The 25157-nt window shown below is 45.4% G+C and overlaps 1 protein-coding gene across 7 annotated transcripts in view; it reads left to right on the top strand.

Annotated features, from left to right (window-relative positions):
• Window positions 1-817: 817 nt before the first annotated feature.
• KLF7 (KLF transcription factor 7) overlaps window positions 818-25157 on the top strand; it is a 59446-nt gene continuing 35106 nt past the window's right edge. For all 7 annotated transcript variants that reach the window (XR_007378492.1, XR_007378495.1, XR_007378494.1 and 4 more), the window contains exon 1: window positions 818-1195. Coding sequence is in view for 1 of the 7 variants with exons in the window: in XM_048952817.1 (XP_048808774.1) it covers window positions 1094-1195 (102 nt within the window). In the remaining 6 variants the exon portion in view is untranslated. The remainder of the gene's footprint in view (window positions 1196-25157) is intronic.

The following is a 25157-nucleotide window of genomic DNA, read 5'->3' as shown; positions in this document are numbered from 1 at the left end:
TCGGGGCAGGACACGTAGCATGAGGTACGTCAGGGCCCCGCAGCAGTCCGCGCCAGCTGCGCACGGCGGGTGCTTGAAGCCAGCAGTGCGCGCGGATCCCTCGCTGAGGAGCGGCGGCGGCCCCACGGCAGCGCGCTTCCCTCGCTCTCCGGCTGCTCTCCTCTTCAGAGGCCCCGGGCACGAAAGCGGCCCTCTCCCTACCCAGCCACCCGGGCCTTCCCCTCCGGCCGCACGCCCAGCGGCGGGGAGTGGCGCGGCGGCTGCCCGCCCCGCAGCCGCTCAAGAGCGGCGGATTTCTGCTGAAAGCGGCAAAAGCCGCGAGCCCAAGGCACGAGAGGAGCGCCGCACCGCCCCTCGCTCTACCGCCATCGCGCGCACCGCCGCCCCGTTATATAGCGCCCTAAAAATAGCTCGCCGCGCACCGCCCCGCGAGCCACGGGGAGAAGGCGGGAGCCTCGCCGCCAGCCAATCCACGAGCGGTAGGCGGATAAGCCCCGCTCCCGAAGCCTTCCTCGCGCTTCCATTGGATCGCCGTGACTCCGGGCGCGAAGCGGCCCCGCCCCCCCCGCCCCGCCGTTTACCCTACATGGTCACGCGCTGCCTGAGTGGGCTGCGCGCGGGGGGTGGGCGGGGCGGCCGTGAGGCGGCGGTGGCGGGAGGGGGGGAGTTGGGCCGGGTTTGCTGAGGGAGGGTGAGAGGGAACCGGGCGGGGGGGGCCGAAAATAAAGCGGGGAGGGGGCGGGGAGGGTGGCGCGAGCGCGCATGGCCGCGGTGGTGGGGACGGGGACGGGGACGGGGACGGGGACGGGGACGGGGACGGGGACGTGCCCCGGTGCGGCGGGCGCGGGGTGCTCGGAGCGCGGCCGCCTCGGCCCGGCCCCGCGTCCCCTCCGCGCTGACAGCCCGCCTCTCCTCTCTTCTTTCTTTTTTTTTTTTTTTTTTTTTTTGAAGTGTGACTGAAACAAAACAAAGCAAAAGGGACGCTGGATCTATCATTGGTTGCTTTTCCTCCTCTTTTTTTTATGATCCCAAACACCCCCCTCCAGAGCAAACAAACACACACAAAGCAGAGCAGGGGCCGGCCGGCAGCAGCATGGATGTCTTGGCTAGTTATAGTATATTCCAGGAACTGCAGCTTGTCCACGACACCGGCTACTTCTCAGCTTTGCCATCCTTGGAGGAGAACTGGCAGCAGGTGAATGCTTTACGTTACTCCTGTAAATCTCTTAAGTGCAGGCAGTCGGTGCCTCGGGGCTGCGCTTCTGCCTTTTATTTCATTTTTTGTTCTCTGATTCAGGGTTGGTTGTTTTCCTTTTGGTTTTCTTTTTTTTTTTTTTTTTTCCATTTTTTATTTTTTTTTTCCGCGTGGGTAGAGCTGTACGTTTCTCTCTTTTTGCCACGGCCAGCTGAGCAGCCCGTGCAGCCCTGCCTGCCCGCAGCTGTCCGAGCACCTGAGGCCCGGTGACAGCCGCCAGGTCTGCCTTTGTCACCACTCCTGCTTTTATTTCCTTTCGTTTTTGAGCTTAGTTTTTCTTTTTTCTTTTTCCTTTTTCCTTTTTTTTTTTTTCTCGTTATTTTTGGTCTTTTAAGTGAGGCTGATCACTTCCAGCCAGTGCTGACAGCTGGTGGAAACGGAGTAGATCATTCTTATTTTCAGGTAATTAGTACATGTCAATAAAAATCCTAGCTGAAAGCAGAAGCGGGTGCGGGCAGGTGCATGGAGGCAAAAGCTTTGAAGCTGAATTCTGTAAGCAGGGGGCAACTCATTTTTATTCCTTTTCTCTTTTTTTTTTTTTTTTTTGGAGCATGAGGAGAAGTGCACGCTTCTCGCCGTGCCTTAAGACAATGCCGCCTCTGGCTGGTTCCCATCACCAGCGCCTTCTGGTTACATGCAGGAAGAATCAGGGTAGTTCTAAAGGTGGAAATTGTGTATTATGAATGCATTGAAATGATGGCTGGTGGCAGATAGAAGCTGTATGAAATTAACGACGAGCCCAAATGCATATACCTATAAATAGTTATCTGCCAGGATAGGGAAGGAGAGGGAAGGCAGCATTCCTCCCTGTAGCCCTGTTTATGGAGGTGATTTTCTGGCAGAAGTGACACGCCAGTTGGAATCCTCTAAACTGGTGTCTCTTTAACAGAAAAAAATGTGCTCGTGAGTAAGAATAGTGGAGTGTGGCTGGAATGACATGTGGTGCTAATGCCACGCACAGACCATGGCACCATCAGCTCAGAAATAATGGGCCACTGGTTTTTGTCTTGCAAGCACTCACATTAGTCTTGGCTAGTGTAAAGGCAATCTGTGTTAGTTCTCCGGCAAGTGACAATGTGGAACATTTATTTAATTTTCTTTACAAGCATGTGTGCAGGGAGAAATGTGGCCGGTCAGGCTGTAGCTTTGTCATCTGGCTGTGCTATCACTGGATCTTTAAAGGTTTGCCCTAGCAAAACTGTTTTGGCTCCAGCTTTGTGTGTGCACACACCTACAAGAGGTTTACTGACAGCTACGTGTGAACACATCCAGGATTTAATGTGCAAAATGACTGATCCAACTTTGCTTTATCCTCCAAGGGGGTGGGGATGCTTCTTGTTATTAATATTCAGCTCAATATCCATGGTGGTCACATCTGCTTTCCTTTCATAATTTTAACATGCTAATTAAACTGAAGAGGTTGATATAATTTCATTAAAAAAAATAATAATTTCATAGCATCGTTGTTGTTGGATGGGTTGCATATTACTAACAGCCTGGGAAGACCAAAGCGAGATAATGTGTTGACATAGCCAGCATGCTTTAGGCAGTACTGTGTGTGATACTCTGTCTTCTACTGCCTTCTTTTATGTGTGGCAGTGGTTTGTTTGATACGGAACAAAGTACCTACCCAAGCTCACTTGTAGTGTTGCAGAATTGAAATGTAACCCTTAAATGGTTATACCCCACTGACTCTCAGCATATTTGGAAAGCAAAGTTGAGAAAAAATTACTACCTTTCTTCCCCTCAAATCTTCCAAGCAGTGCCCAACGTTTCATAATACATCCTGTATTTACAAATTGTTTTTCTCCCCTGTTGCTGCCTGGACTCTCCTTGCAAACAATGGGGGAGCAAAGCTGGTGGATCGCTGGTGGCAGCAGCTGCTGTCACTGTGCTGAGCATGCTGCCACATGGGCTTGGCAGACCCACTGACATAGAGACCCCGATTTCAGTCACTTGTGAACAGCGCCAGGTCTTAGGGATTTATTCACTTTGGGCAAACCGTAGCAGCTTTAGGACACATTGCATGTGTGTGGGTGTGCACCTGAAGGCATCCCTAAAAGCTGTCAGGGAAGTGACTGATCCTCATAGGAAGCATTGAGGCTGAGGGCAGCAGCTTTAGTTCTGAGCAAAGGGCTTGAATGGGTCTTGCCTCCACTCCCATGAAGATCTCTAGTGCAAGACCTGAGTTCCATGGTGGCTGCAAAGCAATGCTTCTGACATCAGCAAAGCCATGTCCCCAGGAGATTACTTCACAGTCTCTTAAATTGAGGGAAGTAGTTGTGTGGGTCAAGAGCAGGCTTCCTGGTCAGGCTATGAGCTCAGTTTTTTTCTGTGATTATCAGGCTGTTGGCCCTCTATGGAGAGGGGTTAGTCCATGCCAGTTGCTGCTGCTTCTAGGAGTCTCTTCCAATACTATAAAAGATGTGCATGCCCCACTGATGATTTGAGAGCACTCTAGCATCAGTGTTGCCACAGTCCTGACTCCCTGTTCTCCTGACTCTGGATCATGCTTTTGTAGCTGAGGATTTCACAGCTGGGCAGTTGCTCATATTTCCGATTGTGAAACACCATCGCTCAGAGAGGGCACCGACAGGCAGCAACAGGCAGGTTGCTAAATGCTTGCATGTGGTCAGCTGATCTCTCCCTTTTTCCCTTCCCACTACAAGAGAAACGTGAGCAAGTTTGGCATTTACACTTTTGACAGCACTGGAGCTGAATGAGAGCAGCCCAAAATATGTACAACACAAGTGAATTTTGTCATCTCTTCCTTCCTACATTTCCTTTTATAGGAGGAAAAAATACAAAAAAACATCACTCCATCCCAGATATATTTTACATAATAAAAGTAGAAATACCTGGAGCAAAGCTGGAACTGAATCCATGATGTGTTTTGCATTATTTTAAAACAGATGTTGGTGGGAAGGGGGAGGTTTGGGTTTTAGGCAAGAAAATGCTTGGTTTTACTGTGTCAGCTTTGGCTGTCCTCCTTCAGCTGAAGAGCTTGTGAGGTTAGGAGTGTTTTGGAGTGGAGGTTGGGATCTAATAAGTCGCGCAGCTTCATCAGGAGAAAGAGAACTTTGTTTAGTCTCTTCAAGCAGCACTGCACAGCCACAGCACTAGGAGAGATAAAAGAAAGAGGTGGGTTGTGCTTTGAAAAATCAGGCATTTGCTGTACACCAGCTGGCTGGTATCTCAGTATCTGTCTGTTTCTGCCTGATGCTCCATCCTTGCAGTAATGTGAACCGTCTGGGCCGCTCTCGTCCCTGTGAGCTGACTCCGCGTTTCAGAATCCATCTGGAGGTAGATTTCAGTGCTTGTGTAGCTGCTGCCCTGCAGCATGAGCTCTGGTCACACGCCATTGCTCACCAGGAGTAGACGTCTGATGTGGCATCCTCGAGACTGGGATCAAGCTGCAAGGAGAGCAGCACGAGGCTGGGGAGTACCCTGTGGCTCTGCATGGAAGGAAGCAGGCAGAAGGCTGGTTTTGAGGGAGGTGGCTGCAAGGAGTGTATCCCGTGGAACTGCACGTGGTCCCACTGTCAGCGGGCTGGGCTGCAAAGTAATGAGTGGCAGGAGCTGGACCTGGGGCTTCAGCCTGTTCCTTGTGCTGTGCCCTCACAGCAGTGTTTGAGGGGTCATTAAAAGATCAACGTACAGAGAGCGTCTCCAGTAATTGGATATGTCTCTTCTAAATGCGGCATTTCAAACTTCAAACCGCCCTACTATCCTGTCCCTTTGGAGGTCTCTGGACTCATCATCTCTCTGTGGAGAAGAGGTCTTGATGAATATATTGAGGGACTCTCTTCATTATCTGTGAGGGCCACAGAGCACTCTCTAGCATGTGATTCCCAGGGCACAACAGGCAGGGAGCTGCACAGGGCCACCGTGCGTGTGGTTGATTCAGAAGTTTAAAATCTGCAGGGTTTGAGTGTCATATTCTGGTTTATACTGCAAGACAGCCAGCCTTTCCCACGTGTCATTGGGCAGAACAGATCTTGGTGAGAATAGCACTGTATCGTTGAACTGATGTTTTCCTCTTTCCTTGGCCGACTCAGTTGCTCTCAACTGCAGCAAGCCCTGATCCTTCGAAGGGGGATACGTTTCCTGAAAGCACAGAATCAAGGAAACCTTTGTTTTGCCTTTGACTCTGTGGTAGAGCCTTCTTTGTATATTTTAATCAAGTCTTCAAGCCTCATTTTGTCTTGTTCTGAAATGGCTGACACCAATGATGCTGAGGTACAGTGTTTGTGGGGTGGGGAGGCTGAAATGACCCATCCTGGCAGAGGGCCTGGAGATCCCGGTGTTGTGTGAGAGCAGAGGATCCCGAAGTGGCTAATCTCTTACATCTTAATGCTGACTTCCACTTGTCAGACAGGATCATTTTCAGGCCTGTAGGAAAAGTTTCCTATGGAAAGGCATAAATGACACTGGAAAACATTCCTGCCTCCCCATCATCTCCATTGTTCTAGTTTAATGGCATAGTTGGCCGCTACATAAACTAAAACATCTCTTTTAATATTGCTATTTCATCTTGGTTCCAGTCACAGTGCAACACGTTTCTTAAGTGCTTATAGTACATCATACCTCTAGAGAATAACTTGCAGAAATGGTTGACTTCCAAGAACAGCCACATGTGTAAGGCAGTGTATTTCAGACCTGAGCACCAGTCTATGCGCTCTGCTTGCTCCATGTGCTGAAAGCAAGCTCCTGTCATCCTGTAGAAGATGGAGAAAAAGGAGAGACAAACTGAAAACTGCTGTCAGTATTGTTTTCTGATTCCCCTTAATTACAGAATCTGCTGTTATAAATTATTAAAGCATTATGAAAGCGTAGAACCCTGCAATCCACATTACAAGTGTTAAATAGTTGACTGTGTGTGACTTATGGCAAGTGATTCTGAAATGGAGTATATACCTGTAAGCAATACACAATCCTGCGGATACTGAACTTCAATATACTTCTTATTTCTTTGGGATGTTTTAACCCTTGCACCTCTCAGCCCACCACTGTCTTTATCTTACAATAGGCAGTACATAGATTTGAGTAGGCTACAAAAATATCAAGATATGTAGCCAGTCTGCAGTGCAGTGCTTCCATGTGGAAGCAGCGGAAGCTCTTCAGTACAATGCAGTAATTGCACACTGAAGTTTCTGAGCTTAGAGGACAATGTTTTTTTTCAGGATACTGCCATATTTTTGAGGCCTTGTCCAATATCTTTCCACTGAGAAACATCCAGTGCTTTGGTTCTCCATTCTGCATGGAACACATGGTCCAGGAATGTAAGAAGGAAGCTGTTTCTGTATGACTGTAGCTGCATGTGGCCAACTTTGGTTGCGTTTGTCCTTAGAAAAAAAAGGATGTTGCTCACTGGTGAAGCTGGTGTTCAGTATGTTGAGCAGTTGTGTACTAGTACACCTCATACCAAATCTGTCAAATCCTGCAAAAGGGAAGAAATTCTTATGATCACAACACTCAAAACCTCCTAAAAATTATTCACAGGTATTTTAATTGATGGAATTTTTATTTTAGATGGTAAAGCTGGATTCTGGAGAATTAATAAAAGTTTTCAAGAGTGATGCCGAACCCCTCTTACTTTCCTCTCTGTTCCTCCCTTGTTATACGAAATAGGGTACAGAGTACAGATCTGATTAAAGAATATTTCCCAGCGTGATACTGTTATGTTTGAGACCATCCCAGTTTTCTTCTGTTGACTTCGGTCTTGATAGGCACTACGCTTGTTTGAATGTCTGAGTTGAGTACTCTCTTGGCTGTGTTTCCTTCCCAGTGTTGCCACTTCAACACTTCTAAAGTCATATGCTTGGTTCACAAAGCACTGAGATGGTCTTTAAAGATACAGGCTTAAAAAAAAAACTATGATATTCCTTCTACTTTTCTTGTTTCTGAGCCAGTGAAGACATATCCTGTGGTCTTTTGTTTTTAAAAATAAAATGCTGGTTACTTGATTCCAGCAGCATTGAGAAAATGCTTCTATTGTCTAAGCTTGAGAGACATCAGCATGGAGATATATGTATACGTCCCTGCATGTGCCTGCTAGCCAGACTGCACTTGCAACCCCTGGTCTTGGCAGCAGCTGGTGGGGAGGGCTGCCTGGCTGCCTGTGAGAGCAGGGTCTGCATCTCTTCTCCCTTCCTAGAGGAAATTGTTTCAGCCGTTGTGCTCTGGGGTAGTTAGACATCTTGGATTGCATCAGGGTGCCAAACCTCTCCTTGGTTCTTCAGTTATAAGACAAGTTGGCAGCTCTTTGCTTCTCCTGCGGATGCTGTGAGGGTCACTGTTAGAAGCTTGGGGTGCTCAGGAAAGTGGCTGGGGCGAGAGGGGCTGCACCAGATCCAGCCACCCCGTCCCATGCGATGAAAGCACAGGGCAGCTGAGAGCCCTCTGTGGCTGTGTGATCACCTCTGTGAAATACTGTAGATAAATAGCTGAAAGTTGACCTTAACCCCCCTTCCTCAGGGTCTGTGGTATATTTGAGACAACTGGTGCATAGTGCTAGTGCTACCTCATCTTGGTTTTTAGAAAGTGGGACAAACAGGAGTTGCGTGTAAGAAACTTGGACAGAAAGGCAAGCAATTGTTTATTTTTAACATTTTAATGTTTTTCACTGCATTGGTAAGCTGCCCTGGTGCTCTTGGTTATTTTAAACAGGTACCTGCTCTCTCTTTGTTCTCACACGAAGGATCCTTTCCAATCCAGAGCGTTTCCGCTCCGTGCAACTGTGTATTCATTACACGTGTTGTTGTTTAGAGGACTATTAAGATGCATGTGGTATACTTTACAGTGTACACTAAAGAGTCTAAGTCACGCACAGACAGCGTATTAGTGCTTGGTGAAGGTCCCACAGACATACGCATTTAAGTGTCATAATGGTTTTGAACACGGCTTATAGACCATGTCTGACACATCCTAATCCTGCTGGTTATTTGCCAGTGTTGTGGACCTGCGTGCAAAGCTAGGGCTTAAATCACACGAGGGTGCCAACAGCCCCTGCTCAGCAAGGGGTAGGGAGGTAGCCGGGAACAGAAGCGAGGGAGACAATGTGATTGATGGGGGGGCATGCAAAGGAGAAGGACACTGGCTTGTGAGAGGCTTTTCTGAGAGAGTCCAATTCGTGTCCTGATTTACAAATCCTGCCCTTAAATTTACAGCCTCCCAAGGTCGATTTTAAATGCATACTGGCATAAGGTTGACATTTGACCGTGATGGAGCTTGTAAATCAACGTGCTTTGACATGAACTGCAATCAGTGAAATTATCTCCATCTATATAATTAAAAAAAAAAAAAATGCCGTAAGCAAGGTTTGTGCTATTTTGGACGGGATCATCTTGCCCACCTGCTGTCTTTGCAGCTCTTGCACTGCAACATCCTTCCCATGCAACTGAGTAAAGTGACTGGAAATCAAAGTGAAAGCGACTGTTTGGATTGTGTAGTGAGGAAAATGCATGCAGCGTGACAAGTAAATTAGATTTAAAAATGCTTTCGCTACTAATAGGCTACTATGCTGTTAGCCATTTGGTTTTAATCCTGACTCTTCAGTGGGCATGCTTCATTTCCAAGAAGAAGGAGAGTTCTTGGGTTCAAACATTTGCAGTTTCTACCCCTTGCTGATTTGTGTTGCCTCCAGCTTGGGAGGGGAATCAGCATCGAGCTTTGTACTGGGGAAGGAGGTAGGGGACTGTGTTTCACTGATGCTGAATGGAAAACAAAGGTTCCAGAAGCAAGGGCCTTAGTGGAAATGTTTGGTAAGTGGAGGAGAAGGGGAGAGAGCTGCTCTTGTCTACTTGCTTTTTACACTCTCATCACAGCCTTAGGTGTGATGTTAGACACTGATCACTTTTTCTGCTCGATTCACATAACCTCTTGGGTGTGGGAAACTTTAGATGATGATGTGGTAGTTCCAAAATTCATGTATTCTAATAAAACACTTTAGATTAAATAAAAATATCATTTTTTTCCTTTCTTTCTTTCTTTTTTTTTTTTCCCAGCTGCAGACTGCTTGGTAGCAAATGTTTCAACCAGGGTTACTTTCTAGAGGCTTTCCTCAGGGACTGTCCCTATTTCTGATGTGAGAGACTTGGTTTGGCACTAAGTCTGCTTTGCTGTCCTGTGACACTCAGACTTGATTCATTTTTCCCACCTAGTATCAATTTGCCTAATAAAAGATATCTGGGCTCATTGCAGCCTGTGACTCTTGTATTGTTTGAGCACTGCAGCCAGAGCACCATGTGATGCCATAAGCAGTGTCTGACTGCTTCTGATCTATAACCTGGAAGTACAAATCTGAGGCATACAGATGCATGAGGTGTGCAACAGCTGTGCAGCCACATGTCTCCATCACCTCCTTAGAGCTGCTGGTCACTTCTTCCCACTCAGCTCTGCTCATACAGGACTCCTCACAGCCAGATGCAAGGTGCTTTGTCATCTTTTGGGTGAGGGTTCTGTGCTCATCCTGCCTGGGCACCCTGGCTCACTGCTGGTTCTGAGGTGCTTCACATCCTAGAGCGCAGCGGCTCAGGGGCTTTGATCATTTACTTGTGGCTGCATAGTGGCTTAACGGGTCACAGCCCTACTGTGCTTGCTGTCTGCTTCTTACTAGTGCACCTCATGATCCTTGTTTGGAGGTTGTTTTCTTCTTTTCTTTCTTTTGGCCTCCCATGTCAGCCTGGAAAATTTACACTGCTCTGAAGGAAATGTTCCACTCATCTGCAAGCTACTACAGCTGCTGCATGAGTAATAAAATAAGAAAGGGAGGGAGAGAGAAGAAGAAAGATGGGAGCTGGTGTTTCATATGGAAAGCATCAGGACAGAAATGGCTTTGTTTCCGACACGTGGACAGAGGAGAGGCTGCGTTTGCTGCTCAATGGAAAGTCTGTGCCAGTGAAAAGAGACCTCCCTCATCAGTGACCAGATCAGCTGGGGAGGAATGTCAGTATCTCTTTTTTAAAATTTGTCTACATTTAAAAAAAATAATGGAAAAACAGTGGGCAATGGAATGACTGGTGGGGAGTATGACCAGTTTGGGCAAAACAGCTCTTTTCCATTCTGTATGCTGCTGCTATCCCAGTCACAGCTGTTCATAAGCTATGCCAGCACCTCAGAATGGATGTGAGCATTGAAAGGTTGCTGTACTTTGGGCAAGGTGCTCATTGTTTTTATGTGGTTTTGGTTTGTGGTCTTTTGGGATAGCGTAAAGTTGTGTTTGTAGGCTTTCCTAGACATTTGAGGAAACCAGAAGCTTGTTTTTGGTGTTAAGAAACACGCTTCTGGTGTAACTGGAAGCCTCTGAGGGTGGAGCTTTAGGAAACAGATGAAGGAGCAGGAGGGGTTGCAGTTACATAGCGAGAGGAAGGGGGGTTTCTGTCTGATTAGTCCAGGAGAAAACTATCAGAGATCTCCTGTCTCAAAAGAAGAGGTTGATGGGTTCAAGTGCTGACCCAGCCCAATGAAAGGGACTGTAAGGTGCTTCTGTAGCTGTTGGGGAATTTTAGGATAAGTGCATGTCATCTGGTATCGTACAAGAACAGCCTAGGGTAGGAAAACTAATCTTTCAGGAGTCAAATGCCTGTTCAGCTGGATGCTGAGTGATTCCTAGGTTGAAGACTCCACTGGGACTGTCTCAGATGGATTTTCTTCATACGGTGAAAGCTAGATCAGCTGCGAGGCCTTGTAATTTAGGATTTTCTTTGAGCAAGCTGCATCTCTCATCAGATGTTATACTGTGAAAAGGAGGGAATTTCTGTCTCCTTTCCTTTTCTGTATGCTTAAGTGGAAGAGGTTAAGAAAACCTTTGACATCTGGTTCTGAACTTCTTTTTCTCTGTTTAAAAGGGAAAAATAATTCTCACATCACATGAGGGTTTTGGATGAGTTGGTGAGTCAGATCCTGGCTGATGCAAACTGATGCAGATCTGCCAAAGTCACAGTGGTGATACGCAGATTTGCACTGGCCCAGCATCTACAAAGTCACTTGACACTTTGGAGGAGAATGGTCTGTACAAATCCTGAATATTGTCAGGATGTGGAATAAATACCAGGATATGGGCACAAAGCAGCACACCCATTTTAATGATTTGATTAAAACAATATTGCTGCTCTATGGCTCTCATAAATGTGCTTCAAATGTTATCGGGGGAGGAGATAGTCTCAAGAGCCGTAATGAGAGGATACATATTTTTCAAATGTTGTGCAGTAGTAAGTTATGCCCTGACTGTATTGGCTTATTTCTGTTTTATAGTGAGTGTGGCCTTAGGCGTCTTATAAGTATTGTTTCTCCCCCTACTTTCAGCTAATATACAATGGAAACTGCTGGAAAGAAATTTTCTCTCCATCAAAAAGTGTCTATGAAACAGGATGCAGCATGGTTCACTTGCTTTGTTTTTTCAAATGAAGAAAGCATGGAGGTGGGAAGGAAAGAAATGTTTCTAAGCTTTAAACATGCTCTCCCCAGCACTGCAAAGTAGGATGATACCTGCTGTGGGCTTTGCTCCTACCAGGACAGTGATACCTGTCTGGGAAACAAAGACAGGTGAGAGAGGTCGTGCAGTGCCATGACATGGAGAGAGTGTGGGGCTGAATTCTTCCTGCAGATCGGCCTCTGAGGTTGAGAATGATCATAGGAGAGCTTGTGTTCAGCATGGGGGCGATCTGAATGACAAATTCTGAAGACAAATGGGGTTCAAGAGCAGAGTGCACAGAACAGAGTACATGTGGTGAAAAGGCATTTTTGGTCACTACCTTCATCCAACGTCTGTTAACTGTGCATATAAACAGATTCGGTCCATTGCTAATTTCTGAGTTTCTAAATTGCTAATCAGCAGTTCTGCTAATTTGGAAATTTCTAATCCCGAAACAAGCACAGAAAATGTAATCTCTGTAACATCATAAAATTCTAGATGCCAATTCTTACTGCATGCCCTGGTGCATCTTCCTCATTTCATTGGAAATCCACCTAGTGTGAGACCCTGCTTTCCTTGGGAGCGTGGGCTAAAACCTCATGTGGGGAAAGAATATCTAAAAGCCTGTTTTCCTTCCTGCTTGAATCAAATTCCTTGCTGTCCTGTATTCTCTCATTTGTCCATGAGCACATGCTTTGTTTGGTTTCATATCCAATCCATAAAAGAATGAAGTGATGCTTTTTACCTTTAGCTATATTAACTCTTTCAAGCATTTTCATCTCAATGTTGAGTGAGACTTCCTCTCACTGACTGGAGATTATAACACCAACTGTGCAGCAGACATGAAAAATAGTAATAAATGTGCATGTCTCTTTCAATTTTGTCGTGCTTTCCATCTTGGTGTTCCCTCCAGTTTTCCTGTATATCAGATGCTAAGAATGTGTCCTCCAAACCATATTGCTCTTTGCTGTCTTATCTGCTCAGGATCTCTTTTCAGCCCAACTGGACCTTAGCTCTGTAATTAGTGTGTGTGTGCTCTGTTGCTATTTCTTCTATAAATGCATTAATTTATCTTTCTCCAAATTCAGTCTCAAGGATTTGTTCCCTGCCCTGTGTGTGTTTCTTTACATACACCCTCTCTCTGGTGGATCACAAAACAAACAAACAAACAAACATACAAAACCCCCAAAACTGTAGCATTTACTCTTTATGCCCTTTTCCCTGCTTTCTTCACAGTGGAAGCTTTTGATCAGTTTCCTTAGTTTTCTGGGTTGTTTTTATTAAGATGTCTTTTATAGTGGGGGCTGCAATCCATCGAGTAAATGGAAACAACAACAAAATGATGCCAAGTTTTGTTTGTTTGCTTAATGAAACAGATCAAAACTTAAGTAGATGAAGTCAAAATGGTGTTAATGATTGGATGTGATGGTAGCTGATCAGAGTGGCTATTGACAGCAGACAGTGGTTTTAGAGTCTAAAAACAAATAGAGGTATGGGTTTGAAAACTGCATGGTTAGTAGTGATGGGAAGAGCAGGGCTGCCATGAATTGCTGCCCCTTGTTCAGAAAACAGTGTATGTGTGCCAAAAGCTGAAGGTCACTGGTTTTTGTGATCATGGCTCTTTAGAAAAGCTGCTTGAATTCCTGTGACACCTGACACACCTCTGTCCTGCCCCTCAGCAAAGGGAGCGGTGTGGGCAGGGTCCCAGCATCACCCAGTGCCTAGGAGGTGGCCCCTGTTGGTGGCCTGGGGCAAGGAGGCTCCACGGGGCCATGGGAGAGCATGTTGGACCTGCAGCATCCTCATGCTGATCCTGCAGCAGAGGAAAGATGCTGTCGTCAGTGTGAGGAGCATGGAAGGCATCAGTGGGAGAGTACATTTTCCTGGACTCACCCTGTGAGGCTGTAAACATGTTTCTGAGTTGGCTGCCACTAAGAAACCTTCCTGGTGTTTCCACCAGCTCGCTGCGTGGCCCCAGTCCTTGCAACACAGAAGGGCACCATTTCCACCTTCTCTGCAGCTGTTGTTGCTGAGTCAGTGCTGGGCAGGCAGCTCGGCCTTGTCCCAAGGCTGCTGGAAGCAATGGAAATAATTCCCTCGCATCCAAGTGGGTTCTGGACTGGACCCAAGAGAGGCAGGACTGGTACATCCTGGCTGCGCCACCATAAAGGAGGATTTGAGGAAGCTGCTAGTAGGAGGCATGCTGGAGGTGCAGGGAAGCACCGAGTGCCATGAGACCTTCCTGGTCTGTTTGTCCGCTTTGCTGCTTTTAGCCATTGCTGCTCCTTTGGGGCAGCTCAGGATGCTCGCAGAGGAGGCTTGCAAAGAAGTATTTTCCTGATGTTTTGGAGGATGTGTGATTCCCCTTCCTTCCTGCACAGGAGGAATGCTGCTCAGCCCATAGTGTCTGCTGGGCTTGTAACAAAGCAGTGGGGCCTCGTTGGATAGTAATGAGCATCACAGCTGCTTGTGTGCTGCAGAGCTGTGATGGTTTTCTCCGGGTTGTGCTTCTGTGAAAACTGTTCACAAAAACTGGGATCTTTCTCCTCTTTTTTTTTTTTTTTTTTTTTCTTTTTTTCCTTTCTTTCTTTTTTTTTTTTTTTCTTTTTTTTTTTTTTTTTCCTGCGAGTGTGAGAGGATACAAAATAACATGTTAATATATAAGGCTCAGCTGCCTCTGGGGCCGTAACTGTGTTCTCTTGGAAGTGCAGGTAGCAAGGTGTATAAAACAGGGTCTTGCCCGGGAATTAGCAGCTTTCTCAAGCACAAGCGTTCCACGGACAGTACAGAGGTGAGCACCATTTCGGAATGTTTGTGCAGAACACAAGGACTGCAAAGAAGTAGGTTCTGCACAGTGTGCTGTCACAGATGTTCTCGCAGACAAGCATGTAAAAAGCCAAATGTTTTAATGGAAATTAAGGAGTAAAAGGGAAGAAAGGACCTGCTGCAATTAGGCACCATGTGACATCGTCCTTATGAGCTGATGGCGTGATTGCATTGCTCCACATCCCTGGTGTATTATTCCACTTAATGACTTCCAGGTGGAATTGAAAAAAGAAGCGTGTGCAGAAAATCCGCTTTCTGTTGAGATACTAATCAATACAAAAGTTTAAGTTCAGAGATAAAATAGGAACAAGAAAAGTGGAAAAGCAGTAGTCTTTGTGCATACCTGTATTTCAGGACCAGGGACCAAGGAAGGACTTTCTCCTTCACCCACTGTGCCGGTGGATTTGTGTGGTCTGGGGCAGTAAAATTCCCTAGCAGTACCCTGGTGAGTCAGAGGACTGACACCTACAGCCTCTCACGGTTGCCTTTTTGAGACTCAGATTTTCCAAGAGCAATGACAGAGCTGTTTCAGCAAAGCAAAATGCATATGCTTCCATCTAAGACCCAGGTTTTAGAACGTTCAGATGTCTGTTTGATACGATGACTGAGCTTTGAACACATAGGATGCTTCAGTCATTGCCCGTAGAGAGCAGGGAGATGTAGGTGCCCATTTTTCTGGCTGAGAAATTGGAGTGCCCAAATAGTTGTCACAAAGAGGAAGCCGAGAGTGGAGAAAAGGCTACCAGTTCCCTGGTCTCTATTTTAATTAAATTCTTTTTGCAATTGTCTTCCCTGGCAGTTTAGCTGGTGGAATGTGGTCTAGCGGAGGAATTTTTTTTGGCTGCAGACTTGACAGGAATGTTTTTCTGGGCCAAATTCTTGCTTAGTGTAAATTAAGATAACTCCACTATCTATGATTACAGTTCTAGTGATTTACTCCTCCCTGTGAGAATCTGGCCCTGGCTTGCAGACAGTGGGCAGTGTCATATAATTTGTTCTTTTTAATTTTAGTCTGTCTAGACACTTGTACAGCACCTCTTTCTGGGAGAGCTTTATGCCAGCAGCTCTGGAGTAGCACCACACTTTTCTGATAAGAAAATCTTGGTAAATACAGTGTAGAGACCCATAGTGAGTTCAAGTTCAGCCTTTTACCTTCCTTGTGCAGTTTTTGGCTTTGATAGTCTTTGTGTTTTTATGTCAGAGAGGTGTCAGGATTTCTTCCCAGTGGAGGGGAGAAACAAGTCTGTTGTTTTCCCTGTTTTTTGACCATGTCCAAACTGAATGCTGAAGAAAGACAACTGGTGTAGATGCATCATTTCTGTGGTGCTTTTTCTTTTAGGTTCTCTGTTGTGTTTTTTCCTTCACAAACCACCTGGGATGGTGCACACGCACACTGCTGCCTGCGTGATGCCCTTCCTCCCACTTGGCTTGTGGCGCATGCAGGGCCCGTTTGCACTGAATCCTCAGATTTGCTGGCCACACTTGAGCAGATGATTAGCTGTAAGTGTTTTTCTCCCCTTCCATTCTCTTGCCAATTCCTGAGCTACTTGCAAGGACTGTCTGTAAACTCTCTTTGTGAAGAGCCAAACACAGAAGGGCTACGACTCTGACCAGGGCTTGGCAGTGGTAGAGATGTATACCCTTCTACTACCATTCCTTCTGTTTGAATCCAAACACACTTAACTCAGCCCCTAGTCCCCACAATATTTTACAAGATATGCTATTCATAAAGTCCCGCCCTCTGCAGTCACGTTATTGTTAACTGCCTACATTTATGTCTGTCCCCAGCCCACGAAGAAAAGGCTTTTTATAGCTGCAAAGAAAAGTCTGAAGATAGGAATCTTAAAGCAATTAAAGTAACATTTCTTTTTGAAAAACAAAACAAAACCAACCCAATGCATAATGCACAAAATATGTGTGGGTTTCCACCTGAGCTTGATCAATACTGACAAAGCGGAGTTCTCTCAGAAAAGCAGCTTGCATGGAAATGGGTAAGAGATTCTTTGTGCAGTGTAATGATTTTGAGAGACATTTCCCCTGTGAACCACAGCCGAGTTTGCACCCCTTCCCCCACAGTCGGCAGAGGCAGGAACATATGACCAGCTGCGTGTAAGCCATCGCTGTGTTAATAATGCTGCTGTATTGATCAAATTGGGCTTCTTTGTCACCAGGGACATCTGGGGGGATTTGTTCAGACTCCTAAGGCTGTGCCTCCTAAAGAGCATTTTCCAGTCTTTTCACTGGGCGAAGGGTGTGCTGTGCTTTTTGTCCTAGCCTACAGAATGGTGCTTTCAAAAGATTTCATGGTGTCCCACCACCCATTGCCTTTCTTTTCTGCTCTCACGGCTTCCACCTCATTGCTGCTCAGAACTGGCCATGTCTCAAGCTTCAAAATGTGTTGCAGCAAGATCGGATTCTCTGCCCTTGGAGAGCTCCTTGTGGCTGTAAGCACCGCTGCTGCTGGAATGTGAATAAACAGAGTTACGGGAACAGGAGAGGCTTCCTCTTTGCTTAGAAAGTGAGCAAAACATCAGTAAGAATGCGGCAGAGAAGGAAAACATGTGCAGGGTGGTTTTGTTCCCTGCCTCCGCCTCCAGGCTGATATTCATGACCTTGTTAAAAAGATCGGTGTGCTTCAGAGGCTGCACGTGGTCATTTTTGAGTGTAGGGAAAAACGAAGTGTGGCTTTTATTTTTTCATCTGATAAATTGCCAATTGCAGGTTTTACTTACAGAACACTCTGAGTAGGCTGAGGAGAACGCAATCACCTTGATATTATATTTATGAGTAAAAATGGTATGAGGGAAAGAAAGCTCTTTGCTCGCATGTAAAGTAGACTTTTAATGCAGTTTTTTTTATTCCAGGAGTGCTTCATTACTTCTGGTGGGTTAGGGACACATTAGCATCTTCAGAGGAGGACTGGAGCACCTCAGGGAGCACCCAGGAGCTTGCAGGGTCAATCTGACTTCATGGTTTTCTGACACATGTTGTGCACTCAGTGCTGTGTTGATGGGAGATCTGCAGAACTGGGGATACCTGTGGTCTGATGGGAAGGGTTAGAGATGTAAAATGGATGAATTCCCTCTGGACATTGCTCTCGTGATGGAAGGCATCAATCACTGAGGTGCTCATGCTGTCCTCCTGAATGTGTCCACGTGTTGAAAAGGCCTACTTTTGACTTCTGGAGGGACTCACGATGGCAAAAGTCATGAATAGTGCTTGAAATACTGCATCCTGGTTGTGCAAACTGTGCCAGCACGTAGCGTTAGTGATAGCTAACACAGCGTGTTTTGTGCTTGTTTCTCTCCCTTTCTGAATCCTCATTCCTGGTCTGTGGGACTGAAGCAAATCCCTCCAGCAGCCCCAGTTACCACCACAAGGAATTTTGGCTCTCACTTTAGCACTGATATCATTGCAACTGCCTGGGAAGCGGTGGGAGGAGAAGCAGCAAAGGCTCCCAGCATCGTTCCCTGTGAGGCAGAGGCTCAGCCTGTGGTCTCTTGTGCAACTCCTCCTTGCCTAGCATAAAGGTTACCTTTGTGTGTTTATAACCAAAATAATATTGCAGTTCCTGAAAGCTGTAATTTGTACGTGGGGGAACATGATGTTTGTGTTTATCTGTTACAGGGATTGTACCATAGCAGAGTGACAGAGTTCTCAAAGTGTTTGGGATGATGATAGCTGGCAACAGACCCTGCCTGTGAGGGCTACTAAAAATGACTTAAGCAATATTGATGATAAACAAAATGATGGGGAGGGTTGGTTGTGCCACAAGGAAGGGGACACCACTTCTGCAACAGGAGAGCTGTTGTACTTCAGCAACAGAACATGTCCTTGCTCTTCCTCTTCCCACAGACCAAGCTGAGAGAGCCTGGCCACAGTCTTCCAGGCCATGATAGCAGAGACTTCCATCTCATTGCAAAAAGGCAATAGAGGGAAGGAGCAGTATACAGCTGCCCTACAAAAACAGACTTACTGTAGAAGGTACTATATAGTCTTAAATAAATAGAAAAGGAAAATCAGGGAAAATAAGATTCTTAAGGTAAACTAAATTTTTAAAATGTCTGAGTTGGAAATAGACCCAATAGCATGTCTGCTGTTGGGATTATAATAGCCACAGTTTGTTTCTCTTTTCCTTGTTGGTAAATGAGTTCTGTTTGTTTCTGTTCTGGAGGGTAGTGAGAGACCAGAGTACCCTGTACCAAACCCTTTATGTTTGTAGTGAACTGGAGATGTGTGTGATGGTTCAGTAAGGCTCTATGCTGTGAGTGTGTTATCTTCTAACTCCCAGCAACATCATTAGGGCTTTCCAATGTTTGAGAAAGTGGCAAGTCTCATTTGGTTTACTCAAATACGATACTTAAGGATGGGTCTGGAAAGCCAAAGGTCTCAGTAAGATCCTCTGAGCAGTAAGGTACAGGCAGAATGGATGCTGAAAGCCTTACGGCATTGTCAGCAGAGATGCCCTCACCTTCAGAAGGTGGTGCCGAGTGTTGTGCTCATTACGGACCTGGAATTAATTTGGGAACCTTCCCAATTAATCTGAGAGGGACAAATGCCAGGAAAAACTTGAGGCAGGGCCTGGCAGTCTTGCACAGTATTCTCCAATGTTTCCAGAGACGCTTTGCCAGGAGAAAAAGAGTAGGTTGCCAGGAGAGAGAGCATGACCAGGGGCAGTGCCTTGCCTTAACCACAAGGTTCCTGCCAAAGTAAAATGTTGCTGAGGAGATACAGTGTGAAGGAGCAAGGAAGGAGAGGATGCTAGTGGGGGAAGAGCCTGGAAAGAAGAGGCTTTGGGAAATACTTGTATCAGACAGCTTTCTGAGCAGGTCTTAGTCAGGTCCTCTCCCATCCTTCACCTCTTTCACCTGCTGCTGCAGAACGTCAGTATCTCCTGATGCTTCGTCAGAGCACTCAGCCTCTGCTTGCAGTAATGTAGTACCACCCTCTGGGACTTTGTGTTGTAATCTCTGCAGACCTGGCATTCGGCAGGTATCCATACTGGGCATTTCTGTGGAGGATGTCATGATGGCTTATTGCATAGTTAGATCCTCTAACAAAAGAGCAAGGCCCTTGTGCACAGAAAAATCTTGAATTGACCATGTTGGCCTCTTGGATGCTGGGAAATTGTTAGATCTTCCAGGAATACCAAGACATTGCATTCCTTCTAGGCTATTTTCTGGCTGCTACTACTATTAATAGCTTTGTCCTGAAATAGCACTTTCATATGGCAGTGTATTAAAACCCGTAACAACTGGGTGGATGTCCACAATCAACAGACTGAACAAGCCAGAATGAGAGCTGTGCCTGTGTAAGTTGGCTCACAGAGGTGTTCTGGCTCCAGGCAGCTGGTGATGGGACCTGCTGAGCTTTCTTAAGTCAGTTATGGGAGGGCTCTTGGTGGCATCTCCCAGCTGTCCATCTTATGCAGCAGCTGCTAGCTGTACAGCCTGCTGCAAACTACACTGATGCAGGGAAGATCTCTTTCATGGGGAGGAAGCACTACCCGGTCTAGATCTGACAGCACACCTCAACTTGCCAATAGTATCCACAAAAGGATGTGCCAGATTCCTTTATGTTTGGTCTAAGGCATTTTGGGGACACAGGTCTCCTCAGGTGCCTGTGGGCAGGCACCTGTGTTGCTGGTGAGTGGCTGGGCCAATTCTGGCAGGCTCTTTTCCAGTATGCTCCAGCAAATTGCTTTAAAAAGAGGACCCTGCTGCTTTTACTGGGGCGTGTGGCAGCACAAGTGCACCGTCTGTGAGATTTGAGGCTGGATCAGAATCCCTGATGGCTTATGTTTTGGCACAAATGCTTTGGCAGTGCAACACAGAAAGGAAAAACAATGGGAAAACATTCTTGGCAGCAAGGGGGTATCCTTTAAAGAGCACCTGCTGTTGAGTAACAGGCAAGTTTACCTGCAGTGGGATGCATGAAGACTCTTTTTCTGTACAATGATGAAAATCCTGGGATAGACATGGCAGTAACCTGATAGTGAGTACCTCCAAATACACTACACATTAAGCCAATCCAAGCATCAGGATGTGGTGTTTTTAAATTCTTCCAATTTTTCCATTTGGGTCACATCGTTCCTAATAAAGTAGACAAGATTTGTAATATAAAGTAACAATCTCCAGCCATCAAAGAACATGTCAAATTCTGCTTCACGTAAGCCAGAGTTAAATGGTGATAATTTAGAGCAGAACTTCATGGAGTTGGAGTGTTGGCAAGGTCCTCGGCTGATGTAAACAGGAACAATGAAATCAGTGCTGCTCTGTGCTGATTTACCCCAGCTGAGGATCCGGTTGTGCTTCCCATCGCTTTGCTTCTGGATTGAGTTTTTTCTCAGTGTGATGGTGAAACCTGAGGCTGCTGTCTTCTCTTTTCCCTTCTCAGACTGGCATATTTATCACAGCAGCACATGCATCTTCTTGCTCTTGTAAGATAACAAATTGCCCAAATGATTTTTAAAAAAGGAGAAAGAAAAAAGCAGCAAATGGCTTTTGTAGGAGTGATTAGACCATTGCTGTGTTCACATAAGAGTTTAAACTTCAGCCAAGCAGCGCTCTGTTCCCTGCATGGCTTGAGGCAGACTTTGGTCCTGTATGTTTATTGTGGTTTAGAAATGGTATAAATGCTCTTCTATTCTTTTTAGTTCTGACCTTATTCTGCTCCGTATTCCCCTACTTCCTCCTGCTTCCTGTTTCCCAGACAGGTCCCCACCTCTTCCTCCTCACAGCCAAAAACAATTCAAAAGGCAATGTACAAAAGGTCTTTTTGAGCCGTGAGATGTGGCAGTGAATGAGCATCGTGTGTGGAGTAGGTGCAATAGTCCCAGCACACGGATGTTGGTCATACAAATTTAAGGTGAGGAATGGGACATTTTTAGGTTAGGAATTCAATGCTATACATCCTCCTGTTTCATATGTTTTTAGGTCAGAGCAGAGGTGACTCACAGCCCTCACAACCCAGAATGCTCTCTTATGAAATGTACCGCATGTCGAGTGTATTGATGACACCTCCTCTTAAGATTTTAGTTAATTGTGAAAAATTGTGCTTGCAAATATGTTGCCTGAGCCCATGAGAGCACAGCCGGTGTACACATTAGTGCCAGCTGATGAGGAAATGTGAAGCTATCTCTGGATGTTAATGAAACATCTCTAGCTAGTACATTTTTTTCATTCATGATCCAATCCGGACTAATTACAAGGAATCCAGTTCTGCTCTGTAACCCCACAGCAATACTTCGTAGGGATGAATCTTAATTGAGGATCGAGACCTAAAATATTGCTCTACTTTGTACATTTCACAGCCGTCAGCATTTACTTTAGCATATCCATTTCCTGTGAGAAGTTTACCACACTCTGGGGCATGCTTTGAACCTGATCCTTTGATTTCAGTGGGAGCTAGAATAGGCACTTCTAGAAGCTAATTGTCCCTTTTTGCTATTTATATATATAAATTAAAGCTGCTTCCAAGTGGGACAGCAACAGGTTAAATACCTACTCAGTGAAGTTTGGAGGAAAGTTCATAGCAAGGGTCACTAGCCAGCTTACTCAGAGCCATGCAAGGCTGTTACACAAAGAAGTGATCTCTTCAGAAAGATTCTGAAAGGCATTATTTATACATATCTATATATAATAGCTTAAAGGGCTTTTGTATGGCTACTTGTGGTCTGAACTGCATGGCAGCAGACAGTGCGTGCTCTGATGTGTAAGCACACATGGGTTTTATCATATTTTGATACTAGCACAATGGGCTGCCTCCACTTTTGAATTCTTCATTTGGCCGTCCTTAATCCTTTGCTGACACTGCTGCTGTTTTTTGTTGTGACTGCTTCAGATATTTTTTCTATCATTATTAAACAGTCAGAAAAACAACACAAGCTCTCCAAAGCCCTGGTTCAGTGTTCACAGATTTCTTTCATCCATTTTTTAATCTAGATGCCTATCAAATTCAGCCATGCTTATCTGCAGTCCTTTGTTCAGTATCTCACAACTAGTGCACTGAAACTCTCTATGCTTGGAGCCCAAATACCACAGATATTTAGTGAACAAATATGGTTTGTCCATTTACAAAAATATTTGACTGATATGATTAATTTTAATATCACTAATTGAGGAACAAATCTTGATTTTGACTTCTTGATTAGATTTGTGGATTATTCTGTTCGAGGCATTTGTTTCACTACCCATTTCTGCTGGTGGAAATTGCTAATTTATAGCAGAAGTGTTTTTTTTCCTTTCAGCTTTAGAGGCTGACCAAAGTCTTTGCTGACCCTGGTTACATCATGCCCCAGAGCAACAGGAAGATGGCTTCTGTTTATGTGAAGGTTGTGATGCTGCTCCTTAAGTAAATCTGCAGACTTCTTACATTAAATGGTATCTTTGCTTAATGACGTTGAGGCTTCTGACTTCAGTATCTTTTATGGTCAGAAGAAAAACGCTGTGAAAAGAACGCGGGGAGAAAGCTGCCAGGGTCGTGGTACGGGAACATTCTCTGAGACTGTTTTTGTGCCTGAATGATAGCAAATGGGCTGGTTTGGCTAAATACATTTCCTTAAGAGTTCACTCTTTGGGCTGACACCAGGGGGAAAAAACGGACACAGGTCATAATTATCTTGAAGACATGTGCAGAGACTTTGGTTCTGTGTAGAATATTCAACAGAAATGACAGAGTTAACAGACTTGCCTAGTCCAGACTGCTGGCTGCAGAGGCACTTAGCCTCTGTGAGTGGACTGGCCTGGCAGCTCATGCATGCGCTGGAATTACCACAGGAAAACAAGGCTTTGTAAATCAGCTGATCTATGCTGACCATGTGTGTGCCTGATTTTGCTCTTGGCAAAAGCCTGCTTGTTGACATAGAGTTAACTTGGATTTGCCTCATATTTACAGGGGGGCTAAGAATGCATGCAGAATTTTGCCGTGAGTTAGGTGTCTGCAAATGGCTTATTGTACCTGAAAAGTATAGCTGTCTTTTTCTTAAGGAACTGTATAACATCTGGGCAGGATGCGCTGGCACATGGCTAGGAGTTTTGCCTTTCTTGTCTTTGAAATAAAAACTATTTGCTGTTGCCTAGCTGAAATCTTACTATCCACTCAGAGTGGATAGTGCACTATTTCAGAGTGCAGTTTTCCCATTTTGCTGAATGTATTTAGCAGGACTACTTACTTTAGTACTAAAATTCTGTTAATTTTATGCCATCCCAAATGTTGGGCTTCAGATGTGCTGCAGCTTTTGACAACTAGCAACTGCCCAGTAAAGGTTGCCAAGAGGAAAAGCTGGAGGTTTTGGAAGCTGGCTGGAAATAGACGGCAACCTTGGAATAGATGGGCAAGAGTATTGGGGTTTGTTGTTGTTCAGGAAGTAATGAAGGCTTTTGGTGGCAGGAGCTTTCAAAACTTGCTTTAGGGTTAAAGGGAAAAATAACATGACATTCCAGGAAAGGCAGGTAAATTTTCGACTTCTTACTCCTCTTAATTCAGAGCTGTCTCACAGCATTCCGTTCAATATCCAGGAACCAAAATGCAAGTGCCACTGCAGCTGAAAGCTTTTACTTTTCTGGTGAACGACATACTGACACCAGGCACTGGACCCGGAAGCAAACTGTGATAGCTTGGTCTGAGCCATGGTAACCCTCACCCTGGAATTATTGTTTTGGGATGCTTTCAGGTTGAGGATGTTTTCTGTTGCAGTCTTGACATGTCTGTAATTTTTTCATGTTACAAATGAGATCCATTTTTTATGTGCCAGTGGATAGTGGTGAGATCACAATGTAGGATGGAATTTGACCTTAGCTACTGCATATATAATTCTGCTTTGCACCAATAAAGATTTGCTGCAAAGAGAATCCTTTCAAGTACTGTAAACAGAGCTGGTAGATCAGACCTGCTTGTCAACCACATTTGACATTTTCATTCTCTGTCACAGCCTGATCTAAGTATCCAACTTCTTAATTAGGTTTTGGATAGCTTCCAAGATCGGTGCTTGATGTCCCATTTTATCTGCAGTAAAATGGCACTTAGAATTAACTAGCACTTCCAGATGAGGACTTCCCATAATCTGCTAGAAAAATTCAGAATCAAGATGTTATAAAATACTTCAGCATCAACAAAACAGAGGAACCCACTGAACGTGTTGATTAGGTGTCTTCCCCAACTGGCCTCAAATCATTTGAAGTGTTTGGGCTTTTGTTTTATCCTTGGCTGAACTTCACTGTCACCGTGTTGTCCTGTCTTTAGCTGTACAAAACACACAGGAGCTTGAATACTGTAAAGGCTTTCTGCTGGCTGCTGTTAGGTGAGTGCTAAACTCTGCTGAAAATGGTACGTGTCACATCTCCACTCTCAGAGGCATGTGTGTGTTTCTTCTCCACTGCGTTCTGTAAGACGTAGGTCCTTGCCAGGCACAGAGCAGTGCTACAGTGGTTGTCTTGTACTGCCAGAAGGATGTGGTCCTTTGTGGTGTATTCTGCTGCTCTGCTGAGGAGGTGGTATGGCGTGGGGAACAAAGAGATGTCCCAGCTTAGCAGAGTGTAGTCAGGAAACACCCATCATTTTTGTAGGTGATGAAAATGTACCTCTGTTGGGAAACTGAACCTTTTTGTAATTGAATCCAAAATTAAGAAATCAGGCTGAGTTTTTGTGGGGAATGTGCATGTG

Source organism: Lagopus muta, chromosome 8 (assembly GCF_023343835.1).
Source record: "Lagopus muta isolate bLagMut1 chromosome 8, bLagMut1 primary, whole genome shotgun sequence".
In the NCBI taxonomy this organism is placed as follows: domain Eukaryota; kingdom Metazoa; phylum Chordata; class Aves; order Galliformes; family Phasianidae; genus Lagopus; species Lagopus muta.
This window is presented reverse-complemented; position numbering and strand designations above follow the sequence as displayed.